This window comes from Hemitrygon akajei, chromosome 24, assembly GCF_048418815.1.
Source record: "Hemitrygon akajei chromosome 24, sHemAka1.3, whole genome shotgun sequence".
In the NCBI taxonomy this organism is placed as follows: Eukaryota; Metazoa; Chordata; class Chondrichthyes; order Myliobatiformes; family Dasyatidae; genus Hemitrygon; species Hemitrygon akajei.
In genome coordinates, this window is record NC_133147.1 from 53,166,690 (window position 1) to 53,192,361 (window position 25,672).

General features: G+C 49.1%; 1 protein-coding gene across 1 annotated transcript; it reads left to right on the forward strand.

The window, feature by feature from the left end:
• Nucleotides 1–2,559: 2,559 nt before the first annotated feature.
• LOC140715743 (C3a anaphylatoxin chemotactic receptor-like) lies at nt 2,560–16,208 on the forward strand. Its single transcript, XM_073028113.1, has 6 exons — nt 2,560–2,765; nt 4,615–5,653; nt 7,334–7,362; nt 13,207–13,263; nt 14,682–14,732; nt 16,049–16,208. Exons 2-6 carry the CDS (start codon nt 4,622–4,624, stop codon nt 16,206–16,208), a joined length of 1,329 nt encoding a protein of 442 aa, XP_072884214.1. The 5' UTR covers nt 2,560–2,765; nt 4,615–4,621.
• The last annotated feature ends 9,464 nt before the right edge of the window (nt 16,209–25,672 follow it).

Sequence of the window (25,672 nt, forward strand, 5' to 3'; positions counted from 1 at the left end):
AAAGTGGAAAACCCATGCACTGTGGTATAATATGCAATATAGACAGAGATGTACATACACACACACACACACACACACACACACACACACACACACACACACACACACACACACACACACATATATATAATGTACTGTATGTACAAAACAAATATGCACTGTTACGATACGCATCTGGCAGCAATGAATATAGAATTGAGTCAAGTTTTGTAAACAAATAAACTATTTATTAAACTCTGCTGAACAAAAATGAAAAGTAAAGCAATGACTAACTTAACCGGAAGTGAACTGCTATACAGCAACTTTGGAACAGTTCTTAAAGTGGTAAATGTGAACACAGTCTTAAAGTGGTAAATGCGAAAACAGTCTTAAAAGTGGCAACTACGAAAGTCCAGTGATTTATACAGTCAATTAGGAGAGACTTTCCTGACATAACAAATTCCTCGACCACGTGACATTACTGCTAATCCCAGCCGAATTAAGCCTTGTCTGAAGGATTCATGACGAAGGAAGTAAAAACGGCTGAAAGGAACTGACCTTTATCTTGGTGAATTAACACTGCACAACCCTTTCTACTCTTACAGGCAGGGTCTATCTCAGATGCAGGTCCCTATTTCCTGAACGAAGACTCAATAAGGTCGATCCTGTATTAAACTGCCGAACTTTACTCGAGTTCCTGTACTTTTGTAAAGTCTTCACTCTCCAATACTTAGGCTTTAAAATTAAATCAAAGACACATCAAACAACTGGAAGCAATTGGCAAAAACTGCCGGCACAACGATTCAGTACCTTACAGTAGGAAGTAAATCTCCAGTTTGAAACAAAACTGCGCCTTGAGACAAATATTCAGCATAACAGAGTAACTGACGAATTGCACAATGACTGAACTCAAAAGTCCCCTGTCACAGCAGGCTTTCTCATTTTATATCTGTTGAAACATGTCATCATGTGACCTCACACTGGTGGGAAATTAGATCACCACTCCAACACCAGACCATTACACCGTGCTCACCAGATACTCAATTACATCATGGTCATAAGACAGTCACAGGATACCCACGGGGTATGTAACAACTCACAATTATGGACAAAACAAATGTATATCCTGTGATGTTTCCTCCTGTCTCTGTGGTGCTGAGGGTGATAGATCGCCCCTCGCTGCTGTGCTTCATGTCTGTGAACTTTTCGGCAATTTGTCCTGCTGAAATGATGAACTGATCTGGAGGGTTCCGGGTCATCCGGGTGCTCCGGGGATTTGAATCCAAGGATTCAATCTGTTTTGGAATGCTCGCTTCCATTGTTTGCAAGATACCACCACCCCCCCACCCCCTCTCTCTGTGCCCGTTGGGGGTTGGTCTTTATATTTTAATTGGGTTCTTTCGGGTTCCTTCCTTTGCAGCTTCCTGGAAGCAAACAAATCTCCAGGTTTTATAATTTATACAGCCTTTGATAATAAATGTACTTTGAATCTTTTGAATATATATTTTATTTATGTCATTTTTATCCTATATCCTAATATAAACATTGTGTTATGGACATTGTTTGCCACAAACACTGTACCAGTAAAATTAAAGCAGACGTCGGGAATGCTTTGTAGGCAAAAAAGAGAAACGATCGCTTTGAAAACAAGCCCACGGCCCAGGAAAGGGGAGATGGATTGTGGGGAGTGGGAGCAAAGACAGTGACGCTCTCCCGTGTGGGTCCAGAGTTTGGGAGAAGATCTCCTCACAGAGGTCGACTGCGGGCTGCACAGACTTTTAAAGTAAAATGTCCAAGGTATTGCCTGTCTTCACAAGGGAACTGGGAAGGGGAGGGATTTCAGCAAGTGTTCATGATGGGACTGTCACAGTCTTTGCTCCTTTGTGCCTCACAGTTCCACAGACACCTCTTGCCACCTACAGCAGGAGTTCCTCTGCTCCCAGAGGGACAGAACTCTTTCCCAACAACCAAAGTTCTTGTGCACAACCTCTTCTCCCAACGGTGGACCCCAGCTCAGTCAAACAGGCAAAATCTCGTGACTGATGATTGTCAATATCTACCACACCACCGACCCCCCTCCCACCCCACCCCACTGACTTAATCTTCCCGCTCCACACCGGGACTGTGGGATCAGATGTGTAGAGGGAAATTCTCTCTGTGTCTGACCCTGAGAGTGAGTGGTGAGATGGTGAGCAGGGAGATTAACACTGTATCTGACCCCGGGAGTGTGTGATGGGATGGTGTGGAGGGAGCTTCACTCTGTGTCTGATCCCGGGAGTGAGTGATGGGATGGTGTGGAGGGAGCTTCACTCTGTTTCTGACCCCAGGAGCATGTGATGAGATGGTGCGTAAGGAGCATCACCCTGTGCCTCACCGCAGGAGTGTGTGATGGGACGTCTACTCTTTTCTCTCTCATTCAGAAACTCCTGTGGTTTCTCTTCAATGCTTTGCCGTTGAGTTCAGTTTGAGGAACTGAGCTGATAAACTGGACACCAGGGATTAAAAAGAAGTGATAAAGTAACACTGATGTGATTTTCAGCCTCAGACGGGACCAACTCCACTCTCTGGACTGCTCCCGGACCAGCGTCCTATTCTCCCTTCCCTGCTCTACCGGGGCTGCGGACAGCCCTTCCGTTCGTTTCTGCACAGTTCATCTTCAGGATTGGTTGCTGTGGTCGCAGCAGTTTGGGATCTGAGTCCAACTCTCCCGAGCTGCCCGGGGGGACGGAGTGAGCCAGAGATTCCGGGGAGGCTGAACTTCATCGAGAGGGAGAGCAGACTCCAAGGTGAGTCGGTGGGGGCCCAGGAAGGAATGCTGGAGCTGGGGTCCCTAGGGGCCGGCAGCAGATGATGAATGGTGGGGAGGGAGAGGGTGGGGTGATTTGGGGGAGGTGAGGATGGTGGAGCGCACTGCGTTCATTTCAGTGAGGAGGGAGTGCCGTGCTGAGGGTGAGGAGGTGAGGAGGGAGTGTCACACTGAAGGCCACTTTCTTCCCCTTCCCTGTCCATTTCCCGTCTCTGCTGTGGGGCTGGAGGGGCTGTCAGGGAGGAGAACCAATGCGGTGTGTGAGGGCTGGTGAGGAGTGAGCACCGTGGTGCAGGAGGGGCAGTGAGGGGGGAGATGGGTGTTACTTCCAACCTCTCTCTCTTTTCCCTCCAACCCACCTCTCTCCATCTAGGCCCCTCTCCTTCCCACCCCCTTCAAACCTTCACCCCACCCTTTGTTTTTCCCTCCTCTCCATCTCTTCCCCTGCCCCCTCCACCTTTTGCCACTCACCTTCCCCTCTTTCCCTCCTTATTCTTTCCATCGTTCCTGCATTCAACCCTCCCCCCACTTCACCTCACTTCCTCCATCCCCCTTTCTCTTTGCTTGTCCCTGCCACGTACTGCAACCTCCCTTCCCCACACCCCATTTCTACCCCCTCCCTCCTTCCCTTCACCCTTCCGTCTCCTACGCAATGCTTCCAACTTTCCTCCTCCCCCTCACCATCCCTTCACTCCTCCTCCCCTCCCTTCTCCTCCTGCTCCTCCTCCCATTCCCTCCTCCCCTCCCCTTCCCTCCTCCTCACCCCTTCTCTCCTCCTCCTCTTCTCTCTTCCTTCCCCTCCCTCCTTTTCATCCCCTTCTCTACTATTCCACCCCCTCTTTCTTCCTCCCCCTCCTTCCCTTCCCTATAACTGCCCACCCTATTCACCCTCCCCTTCCCTCCTGTTCACCTACCCTCCCTCCTCCTCATCTTCCATTCCCATCCAATCCTTCTCTTTCCTCCCCTGCTCTTCCTCCCCTCTTTCTTCCTTCACTTCCTCCCTTTCAACCCTGCTTCCTGTACCTCCTCCACTTCCTTGTATCCCCTCCTTCTCCCCTTCCTTTCCCCTCCTTCCCCTCGCTCTTCCTTCTTCTCGTCCCTTCTCTTCTTCCCTCCTCCTCACCCTCCCTCCTCCACACCCTCCCTCCTCCACCCCTTCCCTCCTCCTACCCCAACCTCCTCTTCCCACCTTCTTCTCCCCTCCCCTTTCCTCCTCAACCACTTCCTCTCATGTCTGCCCCATCCCCTCCCCTTTCTCCTCTTACTAATCCTCCTCTTCCTTTCCCCTCCTCCTCCTCATCCCCTCTCCTTCACTCTCCCCTTTCCTCATCCTTCTGTACATCCCATACCCCTCCACTTCCCTCTTCCCCCTCCCCTTCCCACCCCCCCTCAGTCTTCCCTTTCCCTCCCCTCCTCCCGTCACCTTCTCTACTCCCTCCCTCTCCCATTTCTCTTCCCTTCCCTCATCTGTCCTCATTCCTCATCCCCCACCATCTTCTCCATCAAATCTTCTCCTGTCCTCCCTTCTCTGTCTCCTCTGCCCCTCCTTCCACCTTTCAGCACCCAGCATCCTCCCTTTACCCATCCATTTCTCTTCCCTTTGCACCTCCTCACCCCCCGTTTCAGTTCCTCCTCTTCCCCTCCCTTCACACCTTTTTTGCCCTCCATCATCTTCACCAACCTCTCCTCTCTCATGCACCTCTACTTTTGACCCCATCTTCCCTTTTTCCCCCCATCTCACCCTGCCTCACCCATCTCCCTCCTTCCTTCTCCTTGTCCCCTCCCTCCATTCCCAACCTCTCTCACCTCCACAATATCTTCCCCTCCAGGCTCAGCATGATGTATTCTGGAGATGATTACTTCAGCAACATGTCTTCCTTTGGAAACTACTCTGATGAGAACTTACCTGAGGATTCTGGGACCCAACTGCCAGCAGCCTCCACCTTGTCCATCCTTGTCTACGCCCTCACTTTCCTGTTGGGTGTCACTGGCAACGGGGCCGTCATCTGGGTGACAGGCTTCAAGATGAAGCGGAGCGTCAACACGGTGTGGTTCCTGAACCTGGCTGTGGCAGACCTGACCTACTGCCTCAGCCTCCCCTTCCAGATGGCTAACATTGCCATGGGAAAATCCTCGCCTAGAGCCAATGTCCTCTGTAAGCTCCTTCCCTCGGCCATCATCCTCAACATGTACGCCAGCGTCTTCCTATTGACCATGATCAGCATCGACCGCTGTCTGGCCGTCACTAGGCCCGTTTGGTCCCAGACTCACCGGTCCCTGCCTTGGGTTCGTGCGGCCTGCCTTGCGGCCTGGGGCCTCGCCTTCCTCATGTGCCTGCCCACTCTGCTGACACGGAAGATGTACTTCGACCCTGAGTTCAACTTGACTTCCTGCACCTTGAACTACACCGGGACTTATTTTGGAGACCGGACCAGGGAGGTGGTGGAGGTGACACGGGCCCTCTTTGCCTTCATCATCCCCTTCCTCATCATGGCATTCTGCTACCTCCTGATCGGCCAGAAGCTGCAGAGGGGCAAGTTCGCCAAGTCCAGCAAGACCAGGAAGCCTGTCCGCCTCATTGCAGTTGTAGTTGCCGCTTTTTTCCTCTGCTGGCTCCCATACAACATCTGCGGCCTAGCTCAGGCTTTCTCCAAACATCATGTGGCCTGGGTCTGGGATAACTTGTCCATGGGCCTAGTCTCCCTCAACAGTGCCCTGAACCCCATCCTCTATGTCTTTGCCGGCCGCGACTTCCGCCAGGTTTTCCGGCGTTCCCTGTGCACCTCGCTCCGCTTGGCCTTTGCTGAGGAACGGACGGAGTCAATCTGGAGGATGCGCATCAAGACTAGCTCCAGTACGGATGCCAGAGTGTGAGAGCTCTCCCTCTGCCAATGCTGGCTCCTCGCTCCGTCCTGCCATTGATACTCCTTTATCCATCTTCACCTCTGTCACCTACCGCCATTATCACACACATTACCCCTCCACTGTTCTGCCTACCATTGTCCCAATCCTACAAGGCCCACTGTTCAAGGCCTGGTGAACCAAAATCCTCGGCTGATAGCCAACCACTGACCCCCGCCCCCCACCACCGATTTGCCTGTGATCTGTTCAACCCCTGAGCAACTAACTGAATATTTCCCCGCAGTCGCCAGATAGCGTCCTATCATAAAAACTTGCCCCGGCTCAAAGGACCCTCTGTGTGAGTTCAGGCCAAGTTGGTTCACTGCCTGCTGGGCCCGGCTTCTTCATTGCCATGGCGACCAGATACATTATCTCCATCGCGCGGTATTTTTTCACCCTCCACAGGTCACCCCTCAACATTCCCCACTCCAGGGAGAACAGACGCTGCCTCTCTAGTCTCTCCTCATAATCGAAACACTCCATCCTGGGAAACGTCCTGGGGAATCTCCTCTGCACCCTCTCCAGTGCAGGCACCTCCTTCCTGTAGTGTGGAGACCAGAACTGGACACTGTACTCCAGCTGTGAGCTGGACAAAGTTTTGGGCCACGACCCTTCACCAGGACTGTTTATTTGTTAAAAATAAAATTATGAAATAAAATTCTTAATAAAATGAGTAAAAGACATGTTTATTCATCTATGGAAATGAATAAACATGACTGCTTATCTATTTCCATAGTTCCTAGGGTGGTGGGGTGGAGATACATCTCTACGGTTCCCCTTTCCTCCACCAGCCTGCAGGTCACCCTTGGGAAGTTGTAGACCCTCCAGTCAGGGTCACGTGAAACCGTGGGAGCAGGTGGTGGGTGGTCATATGAACAGCCGGTGCAGAACACAAGTCCTGGTTATGTGACCACTGACACAAGTCAGACAATCTCTGAAGAGTATTGAAAATGACCTGGGTCACCCGTCTTGTAAAGACACTGCCCAGAAGAAGGCAATGGCAAACCCCTTCTGTAGGAAAATTGCCAAGAACAATGTTGATCTCAGACCGCGATCGCCTACGCCATACGACGTTGCGCAAAATGTGCAAACAATCGCTCCTCTGAGTCCCTCCAGCGTTTTGTGCGTGTTGCTCTGGAAGAGTTAGCAAGAGCTGCAGAATCTCTTGTGTTTACAACAGCGGTCCCCACCCTGGGGTCCGGGGAGACCCCTTGCATGATTGGACCATGGCACAGAAAAGTGTGGGATCCCCTGGTTTACAAAGACAAACTTGCACAACACCAGGGGAGGGTAGAGATCGATCCGTATGGGGAGGGTGGACCAAACTGGATCGTCTTCTCCAGGGGCTAAGGGGAGACCTGCTGGAAGTTTATAAAATCATGGGGGCATGGATGGGATGGACAGTGATGATTAATTTCTCTTCCTGCCCCCGGAAAGAGGGCTTCATTTCAAGGGGAGAGGAAGGAAAGTTTAAAGGAGACGTGCTGGGTGCCAGAAGTGGGCTGCCATGGGGGGAGGTGGTAGTGGAAGCACCGCCCTGTTTAATTAATGAATTTATTGAGTTACAGCGCAGATTAGACTCTTCCAGTCCTTCGTGCCACAGCGCCCAGCAATCGCCTGATCTAAATCTGCCTAATCCCAGGATAGTTTATAATAGCCAATTATCCTACCAACCGGTATGTCATTGGACTGTGGGATGAAACCGGACCACCTGGAGGAAACACACACGGTCACTGGGTGAATGTACAAACTCCTTACTGGCAGTGGCCGCAATTGAACCCGGGTCTCCCATACTGTGCTAACCGCGACACTAGAGACTTCTACACACTGTGGACTCTTCGTTAGTGCAAGTATCTAATCAGCCAATCATGAGGAAGCAACCCAGCGCATAAAAGCACGCAGACATGGTCAAGAGCTTCAGACCAAACACGGGAATGGGGGAGGAAATGTGATCGAAGTGACTTTGACTGTAGAATGCATTATTGGTGCCAGATGGGGTGGTCTGAGTATCACAGAAACTGCTGATTTCCTGGGATTTTCAGACACAGGGGTCTGTAGAGTTTACAGAGAATGGTGCAAAAACAAATGAAAAACACCCATTGAGTTGTGTGGGCGAAAAAGCCTTGTTAATGAGAGAGATCAGAGGAGAATGGCCAGACTGGCTCAAGCTGTCAGGAAGGTGGCAGTATCTCCAATATCCACTCGTTACAACAGAGACCACAACACGTCAAACCTTGAAGTGGACGGGATAGAGCAGCAGATCACAAGCATACACTCAGTGGCCGGTTTATTCAGTACAGGAGGGACCGAATAAAGTGGCCATTGAGTGCATGTAGACACATGATCGTGCAGGGAATGGTGGGATACGGGTCACGTACAGAAAGGATTCAGCTGAATTCAGCAGTTTGCTCGGCACAGATATCCCTCTACGATGCCTCCCCCTGTTGCCCAAAACCGGTTCTGCAACAGCAGATGTTTAAACTGAAGGTATCTCCACACAGGCTTAACTGTGGATCCCCTGGTCCAATCCTGCAGCCGCTGTGGAGAGAACGACCCTTCAGTGAGGATGAGAGACAAATGTATGCAGGAAAGAACTCAAGCTGGGGTTGAAGGTGGCCAAAAGTCTCCTTGGTGAGCGGGATAAAAGAGAATCCCCAGGTATTGTATTGAACCAGGATCAGAATCAGTGGCAGATGTTGAGAAATTTATTGACTGTGTACAATGCATTGCACTACATAACAATAGAGAAAAAAACTCAATTACAGTAAGTATGTATATATATATATATATATATATATATATATATGGGCCATGTGGCCCATTGAGTCTGTTGTACCTTTACATCGATTATGATCCCTCTCAACACCAGTCTCCTGCTTTCTCCCCATTAACCAATAATTCTCTGATGAATCCAGGATCTATCCACCTCCACTTTAAATATATCCAATGACATGGCCTCCACAGCTGTCTGTGGCAAAGAATTCCAGAGATTCACCACCATCTGGCTAAAGAAATTAATCCTCACCTCCGTTCTAAAGGGATTTCCCTCTATTCTGAGGCTGTGCCCTCTGGTCCCAGACTCCGGCACTATAGGAAACACCCTCGACATGTCCATTCTCTCTAGGCCTTCCAATATTCAAAAGGATTCATTTAAATCACATTTCAACCATCCAGATAAAAATGTTGGCAATATGGGCAGAGAAATGGCAGATGAAGTTTAATCCAGATGAACATGAGGCATTTAAAAAAAAGGATCTAGTGATTTCCCAGTGCATACGATGAATAAACTCTCCTCAGGCTTCCAGCCGGGTTCAGGAATTGGTTTTAACTGATGTTTGGATTGCAAACTCTGGATGAAGACAGGCGTTTAACTTTGCAGGATGAAAAGTTCAGGGAAAGTATCCAGTAAATGGCAGGAATGTAAGGAGCACCGATGAACAATAGGAGGATGTTGTGGTCAAGTTCACAGCTCCCTGAAAGTGGTCACACGAGTAGATAGACTGATAACAGAGAACAGTAGCGCACAGGAATGGGCCATTCGGCCCACAATGTTGTGCTGAACCAGCTAAATCAAACCCCTCCAAATAAACTAATCCCTTTTACCTTCTCCATGTCTATATCCCTCTCTCTCCTCACATCCACGTGCTTATCCAAACGTTTCTTAAAAGCCTCTAATGCATTTGCCATGACCACCATAACAGGCAGCACATTCCGGGCATCAACCACTCCCTGAGTTAAAAAACTTACCCCTCACATCCCCTTTGATCCTACCCCCTCTCACTTTCAATGCATGCCCTCTGGTAGACATTTCTACCCTGGGAAAAAGATACTCCCTGTCTATTCTATCTATGAGTCTCATAATCTTATAAACCTCAATCAAATCTTCCCTGAGCCTCTGCCGCTCCAATGAAAACACTCCACGTTTGTCCAGCTTCTCCCGATAGCACATGCCCTCTAAACCAGGCAGCATCCTGGTAAAGCTCTTCTGCTCCCTCTCCAAAGCTCAACATCCTTTGCCGGGTGACCAGGACTGCATGCATTACTCCAGATGTGGCCTAACCTGACTTTTATAAACTTGTATCACAACCTCTTGAACTCAGTCTGCTGTGAACTAAAAGCAAGCATCCCATAAGCCTTTTTAACCACCCTATTGATCTGTGTGGCCGGTGTCATGGATCTGTGAACCTGGACCCCAAGTTCTCTCTGTTCAGCAAAACGATTAAGAATCTTGCCCTGAATAGTGCACTGTCTTTCTAAATTTGCCCTGCCAAGGTGCAGCACCTCACATTTATCAGGGTAAAACTCCACCTTGCATTTCTCAGCCCAACTGATCATCAGTATATCGCGCGGTATGCTTTGCCAGTCTCATACGCTATCCATCACTCCACCAATAGAACATAGAAAATCTAGCATTTTACAGGCCCTTTGGCCCACAATGCTGTGCTGTCCATGTAACCTGCTCTAGAAGCTGCCTAGAACTTCCCTACCGCAGAGTCCTCTATTTTGCTAAGCTCCAAGTCCCTTAAAAGACCGAATTGTATCCAACTCTACCACTGGAACGACACCCACACAATTGTCACCCTCAGGTTCAGCCGGCTGTGTTAGTCTAGGGAAGACAGTCTCTGGCTCCACCAAGTATGTGGAATGGAGGTGCAAAAATCTCTAGTTTGTGTGGATGCTGGGTGACTGGATCTCCCGTTACAAACCAGTACCACGAAATAACAGAAATAACAGTACCATGAAAGAACAGGCATTGCACCATATGGGAATTAAACCATTAAGCTTCATAATTCTTAATTTGACGAAAGGGTCAGTAAAGAAAACAAAAGGAAAACGGCCCATTTTAATGAAACGGTCTAATGTGGACAAGTTGGAGCTCACGGTTTTCCTGCCGTTGGTCCTCCATCAATTTCCCCGGCCTTTCTTAACTCCAAGTCCACTCCATCCTGCTGGCTACAACTTCTCCTTTCAGGCAAATTCTCTCTTCATCTCTCACCGAACAAAAGACTTGGATCACCTTGTTCTTAGGCGCACAACAAGAAAAAACACTCCCTCCATTGGATGGTGCATATTTGAAAGCCCCCGTTATCTCTATCTCATGACCCAAACACTGCTGCTACAGAAAAACCACTACATTAGCAGTGAAACCTTTCCCAGGGTATTACATATAGATGTAACATTACCTTATGGCTGTTGATCTTAATTCCACAGTTGATGAAGGCCAACACACCATACGCCTTCTTAACAACATTGTCAGCAGCAGCTTTCAGTGTCCTAGGGACATGGACCCCTAGATCTCACTGATCCTCCACACTGCCAAGAGTCTTACCATTCATATTATGTTCTGTCTTTAAATTTGACCTACTGATATGAATCATTTCACACTTGTCTGGGCTGAACTCCATTTGCCACTTCTCAGCCCAGTTCTGCATCCTGTTGATGTCGAGCTGTAACCTCTGTCAACCCTCCGGACTATCCACAACACCCCCAACCTTTGTGTCATCAACAATCTGACTAACCCACGCTTCCTCTTCCTCATCCAGGTCATTTATAAAAATCACCAAGAGGAGGGGTCCCAGAACAGATCCCTGAAGAACACCACTGGCCACCGTCCTCCATGCAGAAGACAAACCATCCACAGCCACCCTTTGCCTACTTTGGTCAAACCAATTCTGGATCCACAAAGCGAGGCCTCTTTGGATCCCATGCTTCATTACTTCCTGAGTGAGCCTCACATGGGGAACCTGATCAAATGCCTCACTGAAATCCATATACACTACATCGACTGCTCTACCTTCATCAATGTGTTTTGTTACATCTCAAAGAAGTTAATCAGGTTTGTAAGGCTTCACCTGCCCTTGATAAAGCCATGCTGACTATCCCAGATGAGATAATGTCTCTCCGAATGCTCATAATTCCTGCCTCTCAATCTTCTCCAACAACTTGCCCACCACTGAAGTAAGACTTCCTTGTCTATAATTTCCTGGGTTATGTCTACTTCCTTTCTGAACAAGGGAACAATGTTTGCAAGCTTCCAATCCTCCGGTACTTCTTCTGTCCCTATTGATGATGCAAAGATCATCGCCAGAGGCTCAGCAATTTCCTCCCTTGCTTCCCACAGTTGACGTGGGAATATCCCGACTGGTCCTGGCCACTTAACTAACATAACACTTTTCAAAAGCTCCAGCACATCCTCTTTCTTGATGTCTACACACTCAAGCGTTTCAGTCCACTTTAAGTCATTGCCACAATTGCCAAGGTCCTTTTTACTGGTGAATACTGAAGCAAAGTATTCATTAAGTAGCTCGGCTACCTCCTCTGACTCCATGCATGTGTTTCCACTCTCACTCCTTATTGGTCCTATTCTCACACGGCTCATCCTCTTGCTCTTCACATGCTTGTAGAAACCCTTGGAGTTTTCCTCAATCCTGCTCAGCAAGGCCTTCTGATGGCCCCTCTAGTTCTCCTAATTTCATTCTTGAGCTCCTTCCCAGCACCCTTGTAATTTTCTAGAGCTCTAACAGTACCTAGTTTCTTGAACCTTTTGTAAGCTTTTCGTTTCTTCTCAACTAGTTTTTCCATATCCTTTGTACACCTTGAGTGTTTTACTCATCATCCTTTCCCCGCCTGAATGGAACAAACCTATGCAGAACGCCATGTAAATGTTCCCTGAACATTTGCCACATTTCTACTGTGCATTTCCCTGAGAACATCTGCTCCCAATTTATGTTCCCAAGTTTCATATTTCCCCCTACCCCAATTAAATCTTTACTGCTCTTATCCCTCTCCGGCGCCATGGTAAAGGAGATGGAGTTGTGATCACGACCTCCAAAATGCTCTCCCACTGAGAGACCTGCCACCTGACCAGGTTCATTTCCCAATACCAGATCAAGTGCAGCCTCTCCTCTCGTTGGCATATCTACATATTGCATCAGAAAAAACCTTCCTGTACATACCTAACAAACTCTACCTCATCGAAACCCCTTGCTCTAAGGAGATGCCAGTCAATATTAGGAAAACTGAAATCACACATCACAACAACCCTATTATTATTGCACCATTACAGAATTTGCTTCCCTATCTGTTCCTGGATGTCTCTGTTACTATTGGACGGTTTATAAAAAACATCCAGCAGAGTTATTGTCCTTTTCTTGTTTCTGAGTTCCACCCACATTGACTCAGTGGAGAATCCCTCCATGACTTCCCCCTTTTCTGCAACCATGAAACTATCCCTGATTAGCAGTGCCACTCCCCCAGCTCCCAGCTCTCCCCCAACATCTAAAGCCTGGCACACTCAGAGTCATTGCTGCCCCTGAGACATCCAAGTCTCTGTAATGGCCGCAACATCGTAGTTCCACGTACTGATCCACACTCTAAGTACATCCTCCTTGGTATCTTGGTATCATCTGCAAATTTACTAACCCAGTACATTTTCATCCAGGTCAAACAGCCGAGGTCCCAGCACGGATCCCTGTGTTCCAACAGAACACTGCTAGTTACAGACCTCCAGCTCAAATAAGTTCCTTCAGCCGCTACCCTCTGTCTTCGATGCGCAGGCGGGTTCTGAATCGAAGCAGGCAATTCGCCTGCATCCTAATCTTCAGGATGCGCCTACCAGGAGTGACTTTGTCAAACACCTGACCAAAATCCGTGTAGACAACATCCACTGCACTACCCCAATCAACCTCTCTCATCACCTTGTCAAAAAACTCTGTCAAGTTGGTAAGGCCTGATCTGCCCCACACAAATCCATGCCGGCTCTCCCTAATTAGGCCATGGGTTTCCAAATGCTCATATATCCTGTCCCTAAGAACTTTCTCCAGCAATTCTCCTACACCCGACCTGAGACTCACCAGTCTACAGTTCCCTTGTGCACTTCTGAAATACAGGTAGACCATTAGCCCCTCGCCAGTCCTCCAGGACCTTACCTGTGCCCGGAGAGCTCGCAAAGATACTGGTGAAGGTCCCAGCAATCTCATCTCAATACCCTGGGGTAAATCCCATCTGGCCCAGGGCAACGATCCACCTTAATATTAGGAGGCCCAACGCTTCCTCCTCCTTGACCTCTATAAGCCCTAACATATAAATATACACTCAGCACTGGTCTCCTGGTCCTCCATATCCTTTCCTCGGTAAATACAGAAGCAAAGTCCTCATGGGGAACCTCACTAGGTTGTCTGCATCCAGGTAAATGTTCCTTTCTTTACCTCGAGTGGTTCCACCTTCTCCCCAGTTATCCTCCTGCTCTCGATGAATGTATAGAATGCCTTGGGATTCACCTCAATCCTACTTGGCCAGGGCCCCTCCCAGGTTTCCTCATTCCCTTCCTGAGGTCTCTTTCGGCTTGTGTTAAAGGGGGTGTACGGCACACTTGCCTTTATCAGTTGTGGTGTTGAATATAAAAGTGAAAATTGGTGATGTGGCTACGTAAAGCTTTGCTTCATTCACATTTGGAGAGCTCACGGGATTCTGGGAAGGGTTTGGAAAGAGTTAAGAAATTCACCAGGATGCTGCCTTGGATCTGAGGGATTTAGCTGCAGGGAGAGTTGTCCAAGGTTGATTGTTTGTCTTAGAAAATGACGGAGTAAGCTGAGACCAGGAACAGAACAGAGAACGTTAGAAAAGGACAGCAGAGCAACAGGCCCTCGACGTGGTTCCAAACTGATTAATACAGTAATTAATTAAACTCCGAGTTAAACTGGTTGCTGGGGTGTATGGGAGAGCTGGGACCTCTGGGGAAGGGGCTTGTTGTGTCCCGTCTGGGGCAGCTCACTGACTTTTGTTCCAACCCAGTTAAACGAGGCAACCCAGACAGTGTCTGACGAGATTCCAGATCGCTTCACCCGAATTGTAAAGTCACTGCCGAGAAGAAGGCAATGGCAAACCATTTCTGTAGAAAAATTTAAGAACAATCAGTCATTGTAACCACAATCGTCCCCGTCATAGGACATGTCACATGATGATGATGATGATGAATCCGCCTCCTCCCTTCTAGGAATAGCTCCACTGGGCTGAGTAGCTATGCAATACTGGAAGGCAAGGAACGGTAAGATCTAAATCAGCTGATTTAATTCCGTGGCCACTTTCAAGGAACTATGTCTTCGGACTCTGTAGAACTCGGTAGGTCAGTCCTGCCCTTAACTGTGCACATACCCCTTACATTTGAGGTTCCAAAAGGCAACAGCTCCTACTTTTTCAGTTTAAACTGCATCTGCCATTGCTCCGCCCATTTTTGGATCAAGCCTTCACTCAGGGAACACTTTATTAGGTAGGTACACCTGTACACTTGCTCATTAATGGAATGGTGAAGCAGGCTTGGTGGCCCTAATGGCCTAATTATAATTCCATGTCTTATGGTATCATGGCCTTATCGAGTCTGTAGATGTCAAAGATTGTACTTTCCAGGACAGCCCAATTCTGTCCCTATGTCTCCTGTTCTAAGTATATCGTTGACAGAGAACAGCCTACAAAATGGACCATCCCCCCATGGAAAAACACTGGTTACAAACCTCCCTCCAGAGAAACCCCTTCACCACTACCCCATGTCGTCAGTGGGCAAGCCAATTCACCAAAGATCCTAGGCACCCTGACAATTGAATGTAACATAGAACAATTTGGAGCAGTGTAACATTGGGGGAAGGTTCTTTCGTAAGTAAAATCGAATGAGTTAGCGCCTTTTACACTGTCCTACCAGACAGTGCCAGTGTCAGACGTAGAGGCCCATCACACACTCCCAAAATCAGGGGTGGAGCGAAGCTCCCTCCGCACCGCCCCATCAGACACGGAGTGAAACTCCCATGAGACCATCCCATCACACACTCCCGGGGTCAGACACAGGGAGAAGCTCCCTCCGCATTGACCCATTGCACACTCCCAGGGTTAGACACAGAGGGAAGCTCCCTCCACACCTTCCCATCACACACTCCCGGGGTCAGACACAGAGTGAAGCTCCCTCCACACCGTCCCATCACACACTCCCGGGGTCAGACACAGAGTGAAGCTCCCTCCACACCGTCCCATCACACACTCCCAGGGTTAGACACAGAGTGAAGCTCCCTCCACACCGACCCATCACACACTCCCGGGGTCAGACACAGAGTGAAGCTCCCTCCACACCGTCCCATCACACACTCCCAGGGTTAGACACAGAGTGAAGCTCCCTCCACACCGTCCCATCACACACTCCCGGGGTCAGACACAGAGTGTTTTCTCTTGGTATCATAACCTAACTTCCTCGAAATGGGTTTTGTCATCTGATATCTCCCTGTGACTGCTTGTGTCCTAGTGGGGGACTACAACCACCCCACCATCCCATCCTTTGGGATTGCAGGTATGTTACCATTGGCTTGTCCTCTTCAACAGCTCCCCTGACCCCCTTGTCTGCATCCTCGCTGGCCGGGACTTGCGCCGGGTCTTCAGGGGCTTCCCGGCCACCTCGTTGCACCAGGTTTTCCCCGAGGAAGGGCCAGAGTTGGGGAATGACGCTCCTGACCCCTCCATCTCCTCCCAGACCAGGCGCTGAAGGACATGTTGGTGATTGACATCCCTTGACGACATGGGAGGGTGGGCTACCTCTTTCCATCAGGGACCTGGAGTGGAGAGTGGTGCACAGAACACCAAGAACATGGAAGAAGGACCAGTATTGTAAGATTGAGGCCCTTTGGCCCACTGTGATTGCGTTGAACAGTCTGACCAATTAAATTAAGCATTGTTGTCCGGACATGGTCCACATCCCTCCATGAGTGTCGAATTATCATAGACTATTATGGTATCTGTTGCCACCACAGCCTATTCCAGGCTTCTATCGGTCTCTGTATGGCAACTTAGTTAATATATCCCAATGCATTGGTGAGACATGAGTTAACTTGTGAGTCCACCTGGTCAAGCACCTCCATTTCATCAGCCAAAGGTGGAATTTCCTGGTGGCCAGCCATTTTGATTTCTGTCCCTATTCCCATTCCAACATGGTTTCCTCTTTTGTCCACCATGAGGGCACCCTCAGGGAGGAGGAACAATACCTCATACTCTGTCTAGGCAGCCTCCTACGTGATGGCATGAACATCGATTTTTCCTTCTGGTAACCTTTCTTCCCTTCCCCTTCTCTCTTCTTCTATTCCCTGCTCTGGTCTCTTACCTCTTCTCCTCACCTCCCCCTGGGTCCCCTCCTTCCTCTCTTCTCCCTCAGTCCTCTCTCCTCTCCTATCAGATTCCTACTTCTCCAGCCCTTTACCTTTCCCACCCATCTGGCTTACCCATCACCTTCGAGCTGGTCCTCCTTCCCCTCTCCCATTTTTTTTATTTTGGTACCTTCCCCTTTCCTTATCAGTCCAGAAGAAGGGTCCTGGCCCAAAACGTTGACTGTTTATTCATTTCCTTTGATGCTGCTGGACCTGCGGAATTGCTTCAGCTCTCCGAGGGTCAGACTCAGAGTGAAGGTTGCTCTGTGCCATCCTATCACCACTACCCTGGATCAGACCCAGAGTGAAGCTCCATCTACACTGTGACTTCACACAATTCTGGGAAAGTCAGATATGGTCTGTTGCTCTCAGCTGTTTTCTCAGTGTGATCTCCTCGCACCATTGACTAAACTTCCTCATATTGAGTGACTTCTCATTTTAAACAGGGTGTGAGTTTTTTCTCATGGGTCTAACTGCTTGCTTAATGTAAGACATGTCATAGGCACCAAACTGAACTTCCCCCAGAAGGTTCGCTGCGTGTCTCGCCCTGGAGCGTCAGACCATCCCAACTGAGTCGCCGCGCAGGTCCTTGTTCAAGATTGATTCCTTCTGGTCGCAAGAGTTTTGGATCTGAATATGACTGCCCAGGAAGCTGAACTGAACCGGAGAGCCCGGGGAAGGTGAGTTACACTTTCAACAGAGAGCAGGATCCAGGGTGGACGTGCATGGGAAAGACAGGGTCTGATCGGAGGCAGTCAGTGCTACTTTCTGTCTGGACGTCCTGCCACACTGAGGATATGCGGGATTGGACTAGAGGCTATGCATTTCAAATGATGGCAGAATATGCAATGGAGATGTGTGTTGTAAGCTTTTGTACAGCGGACACTGGTCGGCTGATACAGTTTCCATGGCTAGTGGGGGAAGCACACATGGTTTAAGATGCTGTTGACTGTCACATGAGCATAAGACTGTAAGATATAGGAGCACAATTAGGCCATTGACTCTGCTCAGCCATTTCATCAAAGCTGATTCAATTTCCCTCTCAGCCCCAGTCCTCTGCCGTTTCCCCTTATCCGTCCATGGTCTGACTAATCAAGAATCAAGCAACCTCTGCTTTAAATATACATAAAGATGACCCCTCCTCCCCCACAGTGGCCTCTGGCAAAGAATTCACAGATTCATCACTCTCTAGCTAAAGAAATTCCTTATCTTCTATTCTGAGGCTGTGCCACCTGGTCTTAGACTCTCCGATATATCCTCTCCACATTCACTCAATGATGCATTCGATGTTTCAATGAGGTCACTCCTTATCCTTCTGAATTTCTTGTGAATTCAGGCCCAGAGCCATCAAACATGCTTCACATGATAAGACTTCTATTCCTAAAACCATTTTCATAAACCTCCTTTGAACACTCCCCAGTTTCAGCACATCCTTTCGAAGAGAAGGGGCCCAAAGGGGCCTCAGCAAGCCGTCTGAAGTCTCAAGTGAGTGTGGTGGGGGTCGGGGGGGATGAATGAATATGGATCCTGTAGCTAGCAGGGAATTAAATCAATTTAGCTTCATGTTGGTCCCAGATATCCTTCCACAAACACAGTAAGCCTAATAAAGAGTCTGAGCCCAAAACATCAATTGCTTATTCCTTTCCGGAGATGCTGTCTGACCTGCTGAGTTCTTCCAGCAGTTTGTGTGTGTCACTGTGGGTTTCTGCAGAACCTCCTGCGCTTATCAGTGTACAATGTCTCCATCTAGTGTCCGAAACTGGCGCTACAGCAGATTGGCTATCAGTACTGTATCAGGAAGGTCTCAAAGCTCTCCGCTTCTTTTTGGCATCCAGACCTAACCAGTTCCCCTCTACCATCACTCTCCTCCATCTAGCGGAATTAGTCCTTACTCTTAATAATTTCTCCTTTGGCTCCTCCCGCTTCCTCCAAACTAAAGGTGTAGCCATGGGCACCGGTATGGGTCCCAGCTATGCCTGCCTTTTTGTTGGCTTCATGGAACAGTCCATGTTCCAAGCCTATACTGGTATCTGTCCCCCACTTTTCCTTCACTACATCGATGACTGCATTGGCACTGCTTCTGTCCTCAAGTTTACCTGGTCCATTTCCGACACCTCCCTCCCCTATCTTGATCTTTCTGTCTCTATCTCTGGTGACAGCTTATCTACCGATGTCTTCTATAAGCCTACAGACTCTCACAGCTACCTGGACTATTCCTCTTCCCATCCTGTCTCTTGCAAAAATGCAACCCACTTCTCGCAATTCCTCTGTCTCTGCCGCATCTGCTCTCAGGTTGAGGCTTTTCATTCTAGGATGAAGGAGATGTCTTCTTTTTTTAAAGAAAGGGGCTTCCCTTCCTCCACCATCAACTCTGCTCTCAAACGCATCTCTCCCATTTCACGCACATTCCCTGCTCTCACCCCATTCCCCTTGTCCTCACCTACCACTCACCAGCCTCCGCGTCCAATGCATAATTCTCTATGTTCCACCACCTCCATCGGGATCCCACCACCAAGCACGTCTTTCCCTCCGCTCCTCTTTCTGCTTTCCGCAAGGATTGCTCCATTCTCGACTCCCTTGTTCATTCGCTCCAGCCATCCCTTCCCACAGATCTCCCTCCTGGCAGTTATCCTTGTAAGTGGAACAAGTGCTACACCTGCCCTTACACTTCCTCCCTCACCACCATTCAGGGCTCCAGACAGTCCTTCCAGGTGAGGTGACACTTCACCTGTGAGTCAGCTGGTGTGGTATACTGCATCCGGTGCTCCCGGTGTGGCCTTTTATATATTGGTGAGACACGACGCAGACTGGGAGACCGTTTCTGGTCTGTCCGCCAGAGAAAGCAGGATCTCCCAGTGACCACATACTTTAATTCCATGTCCCACTCCCATTCTGATATGTCAATCCATGGCCTTCTATTGCATCTGGGTAGCCTCCAACCTGATGGCATGAGCATTGATTTCACTAACTTCTCTTAATTCCCCTCCTCCCTTTTTTACCCCATCCTTTATCTATCTATCTATTGATTTATTTATTTATTATTTTCCTTTTTTTCTTGCTCTCTTTCCCTCCCACAATCACCCCTTGCCTGCTCACCATCTCTCTCTGGTGCTCCCCTCCCCCTTTCTTTCTCCCGAGGCCTCCATCCCATAATCCTTTCCCCTCTCTAGTCTTGGATCCCTTTTGTCAATCAACTTTCCAGCTCTTAGCTTCATCTCTCCCCTCCTGTCTTCTCCTATCATTCCAGATCTACCCATCCCCCTCCCACTTTCAAATCTCTTACTATCTCTTCTTTAAGTTAGTCCTGACAAATGGTCTCGGCCCGAAGTGTCGACAGCGCTTCTTCCTATAGATACTGCCTGGCCTGCTGTGTTCCACCAGCATTTTGCGTGTGTTGCTTGAATTTCCAGCATCTGCAGATTTTGTCGTGTTTGTGTCAGGTTTCATCTCAGTGGCATAAAATTTGTTTTGCGGTAGTTCTGAGGCCTCTGTTGGTCGGGGTGACCATGGATGTTGCGTTCTACCTGTCTGGATACGCACGCCAGGGCAGTACGATAGGGAGAGCACGCTGTTGCCCATGTAGCAGGCTCCCCCTCTCCGCGCATCCAAAGGACCGGCAGAGACCGATACAGTTTGGCACCAGCAGTGTGGAAGGAGTTGCCAATCAGTGTTGAACATTAACAAATAATATAAATTACAATGAGATATATAAAATTAAATGAAGCAAGTAGTGGAAAGAGAAGTGAGGTAGTGTTCATGGTCCGTTCAGAAATCTGATGGCAGAGGGAAAGCTCTCCTTAAAAACTTGGAGCGTGTGTCTTCAGGCTCCCGTAACTGCTCCTTGATGGTAGCAATAAGAGGGCACGTCCTGGTTGATATCGGTCTCTAATGAAGGATGCCTCCTGAACCCTTAACTCCACCTTTCTATTTGATGCCTTCGCCCCCCCCTTCCTTCTCTGTCTGGAAGAAGTGTCTCGGCAGGAAACGTCCACTATCTATTAACATCCATAAACGCTGCCTGTCCTCCCGAGTCCCTCCTGTATTTTTTTTGTCTGTTGCGTTGGAATGGTTGCAGTTGAAATGGCCATCCTGTTCGACACTGACATCCCCTGACGATGTCTGCACCTGGTGTCCGAAACTGGTTCTGCAGCAGCAAATGTTTAAACTGCGGGCATCGTCTGATCCCTGAGACCTGGAGACGTGAAACCCCGACCCCACATTGAGGATGCGAGAGAACCAGAAAACTGTGTTAATGAGGTTTCCAGAGCCTGATTAACCTCAGTCATAAGGGCTCTCACTGGGTATAATCAAAACGCTAAAAGGTCAGACACAGAGCACACACCGGAGGTTCTGCAGATGTTGGAAATCCAGGTTAACACTCGAAAGTGATGCAGGAACCAGGCAGGTCAGACTGCATTATGGAAACCAACAAATAATCAACGTTTCAGACCGAGACCCTTCTCGAGGACGCAGAGTGCAGCTTTCACTAGATTTTCCCATCACAAACTCCATGGGTCAGACACAGAGTGAAGCTCCCTCCACACCGTCTCATCACACACTCCCGGGGTCAGACACAGAGTGAAGCTCCCTCCACACCGTCCCATCACACACTCCCGGGGTCAGACGCAGTGAAGCTCCCTCTATACCGTCCCATCACGCCCTCCCAGGGTCAGACACAGAGTGAAGCTCCCTCCACACCGTCCCATCACACACTCCCGGGGTCAGACACAGAGTGAAGCTCCCTCCACACCGTCCCATCACACACTCCCGGGGTCAGACACAGAGTGAAGCTCCCTCCACACCGTCCCAGCACACAGTCCTGGGGTCAGACACAGAGTGAAGCTCCCTCTACACTGTCCCATCACCTACTCCTGGGGTCAGACACAGAGTGTTTTCTCTTGGTATCATAACCTAACTTCCTCGAAATGGGTTTTGTCATCTGATATCTCCCCGTCACTGCTTGTGTCCTAGTGGGGGCCTACAACAACCCCACCATCCCATCCTTTGGGATTGCAGGTATGTTACCATTGGCTTGTCCTCTTCAACGGTCCCCCGACCCCCTTGTCTGCATCCTCGCTGGCCGGGACTTGCGCTGGGTCTTCAGGGGCTTCCCGGCCACCTCGTTGCACCAGGTTTTCCCCGAGGAAGGGCCAGAGTTGGGGAATGACGCTCCTGACCCCTCCATCTCCTCCCAGACCAGGGGCTGAGGGACATGTTGGTGATCAACATCCCTTGACGACATGGGAGGGTGGGCTACCTCTTTCCATCAGGGACCTGGAGTGGAGAGTGGTGCACAGAACACCAAGAACATGGAAGAAGGACCAGTATGGTGAGAGTGAGGCCCTTTGACCCACTGTGATTGCGTTGTACAGTCTGACCAATTAAATTAAGCATTGTTGTCCGGACATGGTCCACATCCCTCCATGAGTGTCGAATTATCATAGACTATTATGGTATCTGTTGCCACCACACCCTATTCCAGGCTTCTATCGGTCTCTGTATGGCAACCTAGTTAATATATCCCAATGCATTGGTGAGACATGAGTTAACTTGTGAGTCCACCTGGTCAAGCACCTCCATTTCATCAGCCAAAGGTGGAATTTCCTGGTGGCCAGCCATTTTGATTTCTGTCCCCAATCTCATTCCGACATGGTTTCCTCTTTTGTCCTCCATGTGGGCACCCTCAGGGAGGAGGAACAACACCTCATACTCTGTCTAGGCAGCCTCCTACGTGATGGCATGAACATCGATTTTTCCTTCTGATAACCTTTCTTCCCTTCCCCTTCTCTCTTCTTCTATTCCCCACTCTGGTCTCTTACCTCTTCTCCTCACCTCCCCCTGGGTCCCCTCCGTCCTGTCTTCCCCCTCGGTCCTCTCTCCTCTCCTATCGGATTCTTAATTCTCCAGCCCTTTACCTTTCCCACCCATCTGGCTTACCCATCACCTTCGAGCTGGTCCTCCTTCCCCTCTCCCTCTTTTTTATTCTGGCATCTTCCCCTCTCCTTATCAGTCCAGAAGAAGGGTCCTGGCCCAAAACGTTGACTGTTTATTCATTTCCTTTGATGCTGCTGGACCTGCGGAATTGCTTCAGCTCTCCGAGGGTCAGACTCAGAGTGAAGATTGCTCTGTGCCATCCTATCACCGCTACCCTGGATCAGACCCAGAGTGAAGCTCCATCTACACTGTGACTTCACACAATTGTGGGAAAGTCAGATATGGTCTGTTGCTCTCAGCTGTTTTCTCAGTGTGATCTCCTCGCACCATTGACTAAACTTCCTCATATTGTTACGCGCCCCGTAACTGGGTTGTCAAACTAGCAGAAATGGAACACTCATTGGAGTCTGCAATTACTAGAAACTAATAAAGTTTATTAGTAAATTAAGAAATACAGTACACAAAATGCATGGATATAAATGTGACAGGTTAGCAATGATAATATACACATATACACAGAAATACGGGAATAGGAATCCGCCAAGCTCTATCGAAGTCTCCTGTTGTCTCAGCGTTGCCGAGCAGTTCCTGTTCAAAGCAAAATGTCCGTGGCAGTATAACTGCAGACGCCAAAATACTGAGTAGTGTCTCTCTTTCGTTATCTCTCTCTCATTAGCATTTTGAATGGCTCTCCCTTATCTCTCTCTCATTTAGCAGCATCCGTTCTGCAGCTCTGCTTGGCTTCACCCATGACAATACTGAGTAACTTCTCACTTTAAACAGGGTGTGAGTTTCCTCTCAGGGGTCTAACATAAGACGTGTCACAGGCACCAAACTGAATTTCCCCCAGAAGGTTCGCTGCGTGCCTCGCCCTGGAGCGTCGGACAGTCCCAACTTGAGTCGCTGCGCAGGTCCTTGCTCAAGATTCATTTCTTCTGGTCGCAAGAGTTTTGGATCTGAATACGACCGCCCAGGAAGCTGAACTGAACCGGACAGCCCGGGGAAGGTGAGTTAGACTTTCGACGGAGAGCAGGTTCCAGGGCGGACGTGCATGGGAAAGAAACATCAACTGCTTATTCCTTTCCGGAGATGCTGCCTGACCTGCTGAGTTCTTCCAGCAGTTTGTGTGTGTTACTGTGGATTTCTGCAGAACCTCCTGCGCTTATCAGTCTAGTGTCCGAAACTGGCACTACAGCAGATTGGCTATCAATACTGTATCAGGAAGGTCTCAAAGCTCGCTGCTTCTTTTTGGCTTCCAGACCTAACCAGTTCCCCTCTACCATCACTCTCCTCTATCTAGCGGAATTAGTCCTTACTCTTAATAATTTCTCCTTTGGCTCTTCCCGCTTCCTCCAAACTAAAGATGTAGCCATGGGCACCCATATGGGTCCCAGCTATGCCTTCCTTTTTGTTTGCTTCATGGAACAGTCTATGTTCCAAGCATATACTGGTATCCGTCCCCCACTTTTCCTTCACTACATCGATGACTGCATTGGCACTGCTTCTGCCCTCATGTTTAACAGGTCCATTTCCGACACCTCCCTCCCCTATCTTGATCTTTCTGTCTCTATCTCTGGTGACAGCTTATCTACTGATGTCTACTATAAGCCTACGGACTCTCACAGCTATCTGGACTATTCCTCTTCTCATCCTGTCTCTTGCAAAAATGCCACCCACTTCTCACAATTCCTCCATCTCCGCTGCATCTGCTCTCAGGATGAGGCTTTTCATTCCAGGATGAAGGAGATGTCTTCTTTTATTAAAGAAAGGGGCTTCCCTTCCTCCATCATCAACTCTGCTCTCAAACGCATCTCTCCCATTTCACGCACATCTGCTCTCACCCCATTTTCACCCCATTCTCCCCCCATTCCCCTTGTCTGCACCTACCACTCACCAGCCTCCAAGTCCAACATATAGTTCTCCATAATTTCCACCACCTCCAACGGGATCCCACTACCAAGCACATCTTTCCCTCCGCCCCTCTTTCTGCTTTCCGCAGGGATTGCTCCATTCTCGACTCCCTTGTTCATTCGCTCCAGCCATCCCTTCCCACAGATCTCCCTCCTGGCAGTTATCCTTGTAAGTGGAACAAGTGCTACACCTGCCCTTACACTTCCTCCCTCACCACCATTCAGGGCTCCAGACAGTCCTTCCAGGTGAGGTGACACTTCACCTGTGAGTCGGATGGTGGAGTATAGTGCGTCCGGTGCTCCCGGTGTGGCCTTTTATATATTAGTGAGACCCGACACAGACTGGGAGACTGTTTCTGGTCTGTCTGCCAGAGAAAGCAGGATCTCCCAGTCGCGACATATTTTAAATCCACGTCCCATTCCCATTCTGATATGTCAATCCATGGCCTTCTCTACTGTCAAGATGAGACCACACTCAGGTTGGAGGAACAACATCTTATATTGTGTCTGGGTAGCTTCCAACCTGATGGCATGAGCATTGATTACACTAACTTCTGTTAATGCCCCTCCTCCCCTTTTTACCCCATCCTCGATATATTATTTATTTATTTATTATTTCCTTTTTTTCCCTCTCTTTTTCCCTCTCACAGTCAATCCTTGGCTGCTCACCATCTCTCTCTGGTGCTCCCCTCCCCCTTTCTTTCTCCCGAGGCCTCCTGTCAAATGCTCCTTTCCCTTCTCTAGCCTTGGATTCCTTTTGCCAATCAACTTTCCATCTCTTGGCTTCATCCTTCCCCCTCCGGTCTTCTCCTATCATTCCAGATCTCCCCATCCCCCTCCCACTTTCAAATCTCTTACTATCTCTTCTTTAAGTTAGTCCTGACGAAGGGTCTCGGCCTGAAACGTCGACAGTGCTTCTCCCTATAGATGCTGCCTGGCCTGCTGTGTTCTACCAGCATTTTGTG

What these genes read in the sequence shown, in the direction of transcription:
- LOC140715743 (XM_073028113.1), top strand. Translation starts at nt 4,622, where the DNA reads ATGATGTATTCTGGAGATGATTACTTCAGCAACATGTCTTCCTTTGGA. An exon ending in CGGGTTCTGAATCGAAGCAG is followed by an intron (nt 13,264 to 14,681) that starts GCAATTCGCCTG and finishes CCTCCCTTCTAG; the next exon opens with GAATAGCTCCACTGGGCTGA. An exon ending in ATACTGGAAGGCAAGGAACG is followed by an intron (nt 14,733 to 16,048) that starts GTAAGATCTAAA and finishes CCTCTTCAACAG; the next exon opens with CTCCCCTGACCCCCTTGTCT.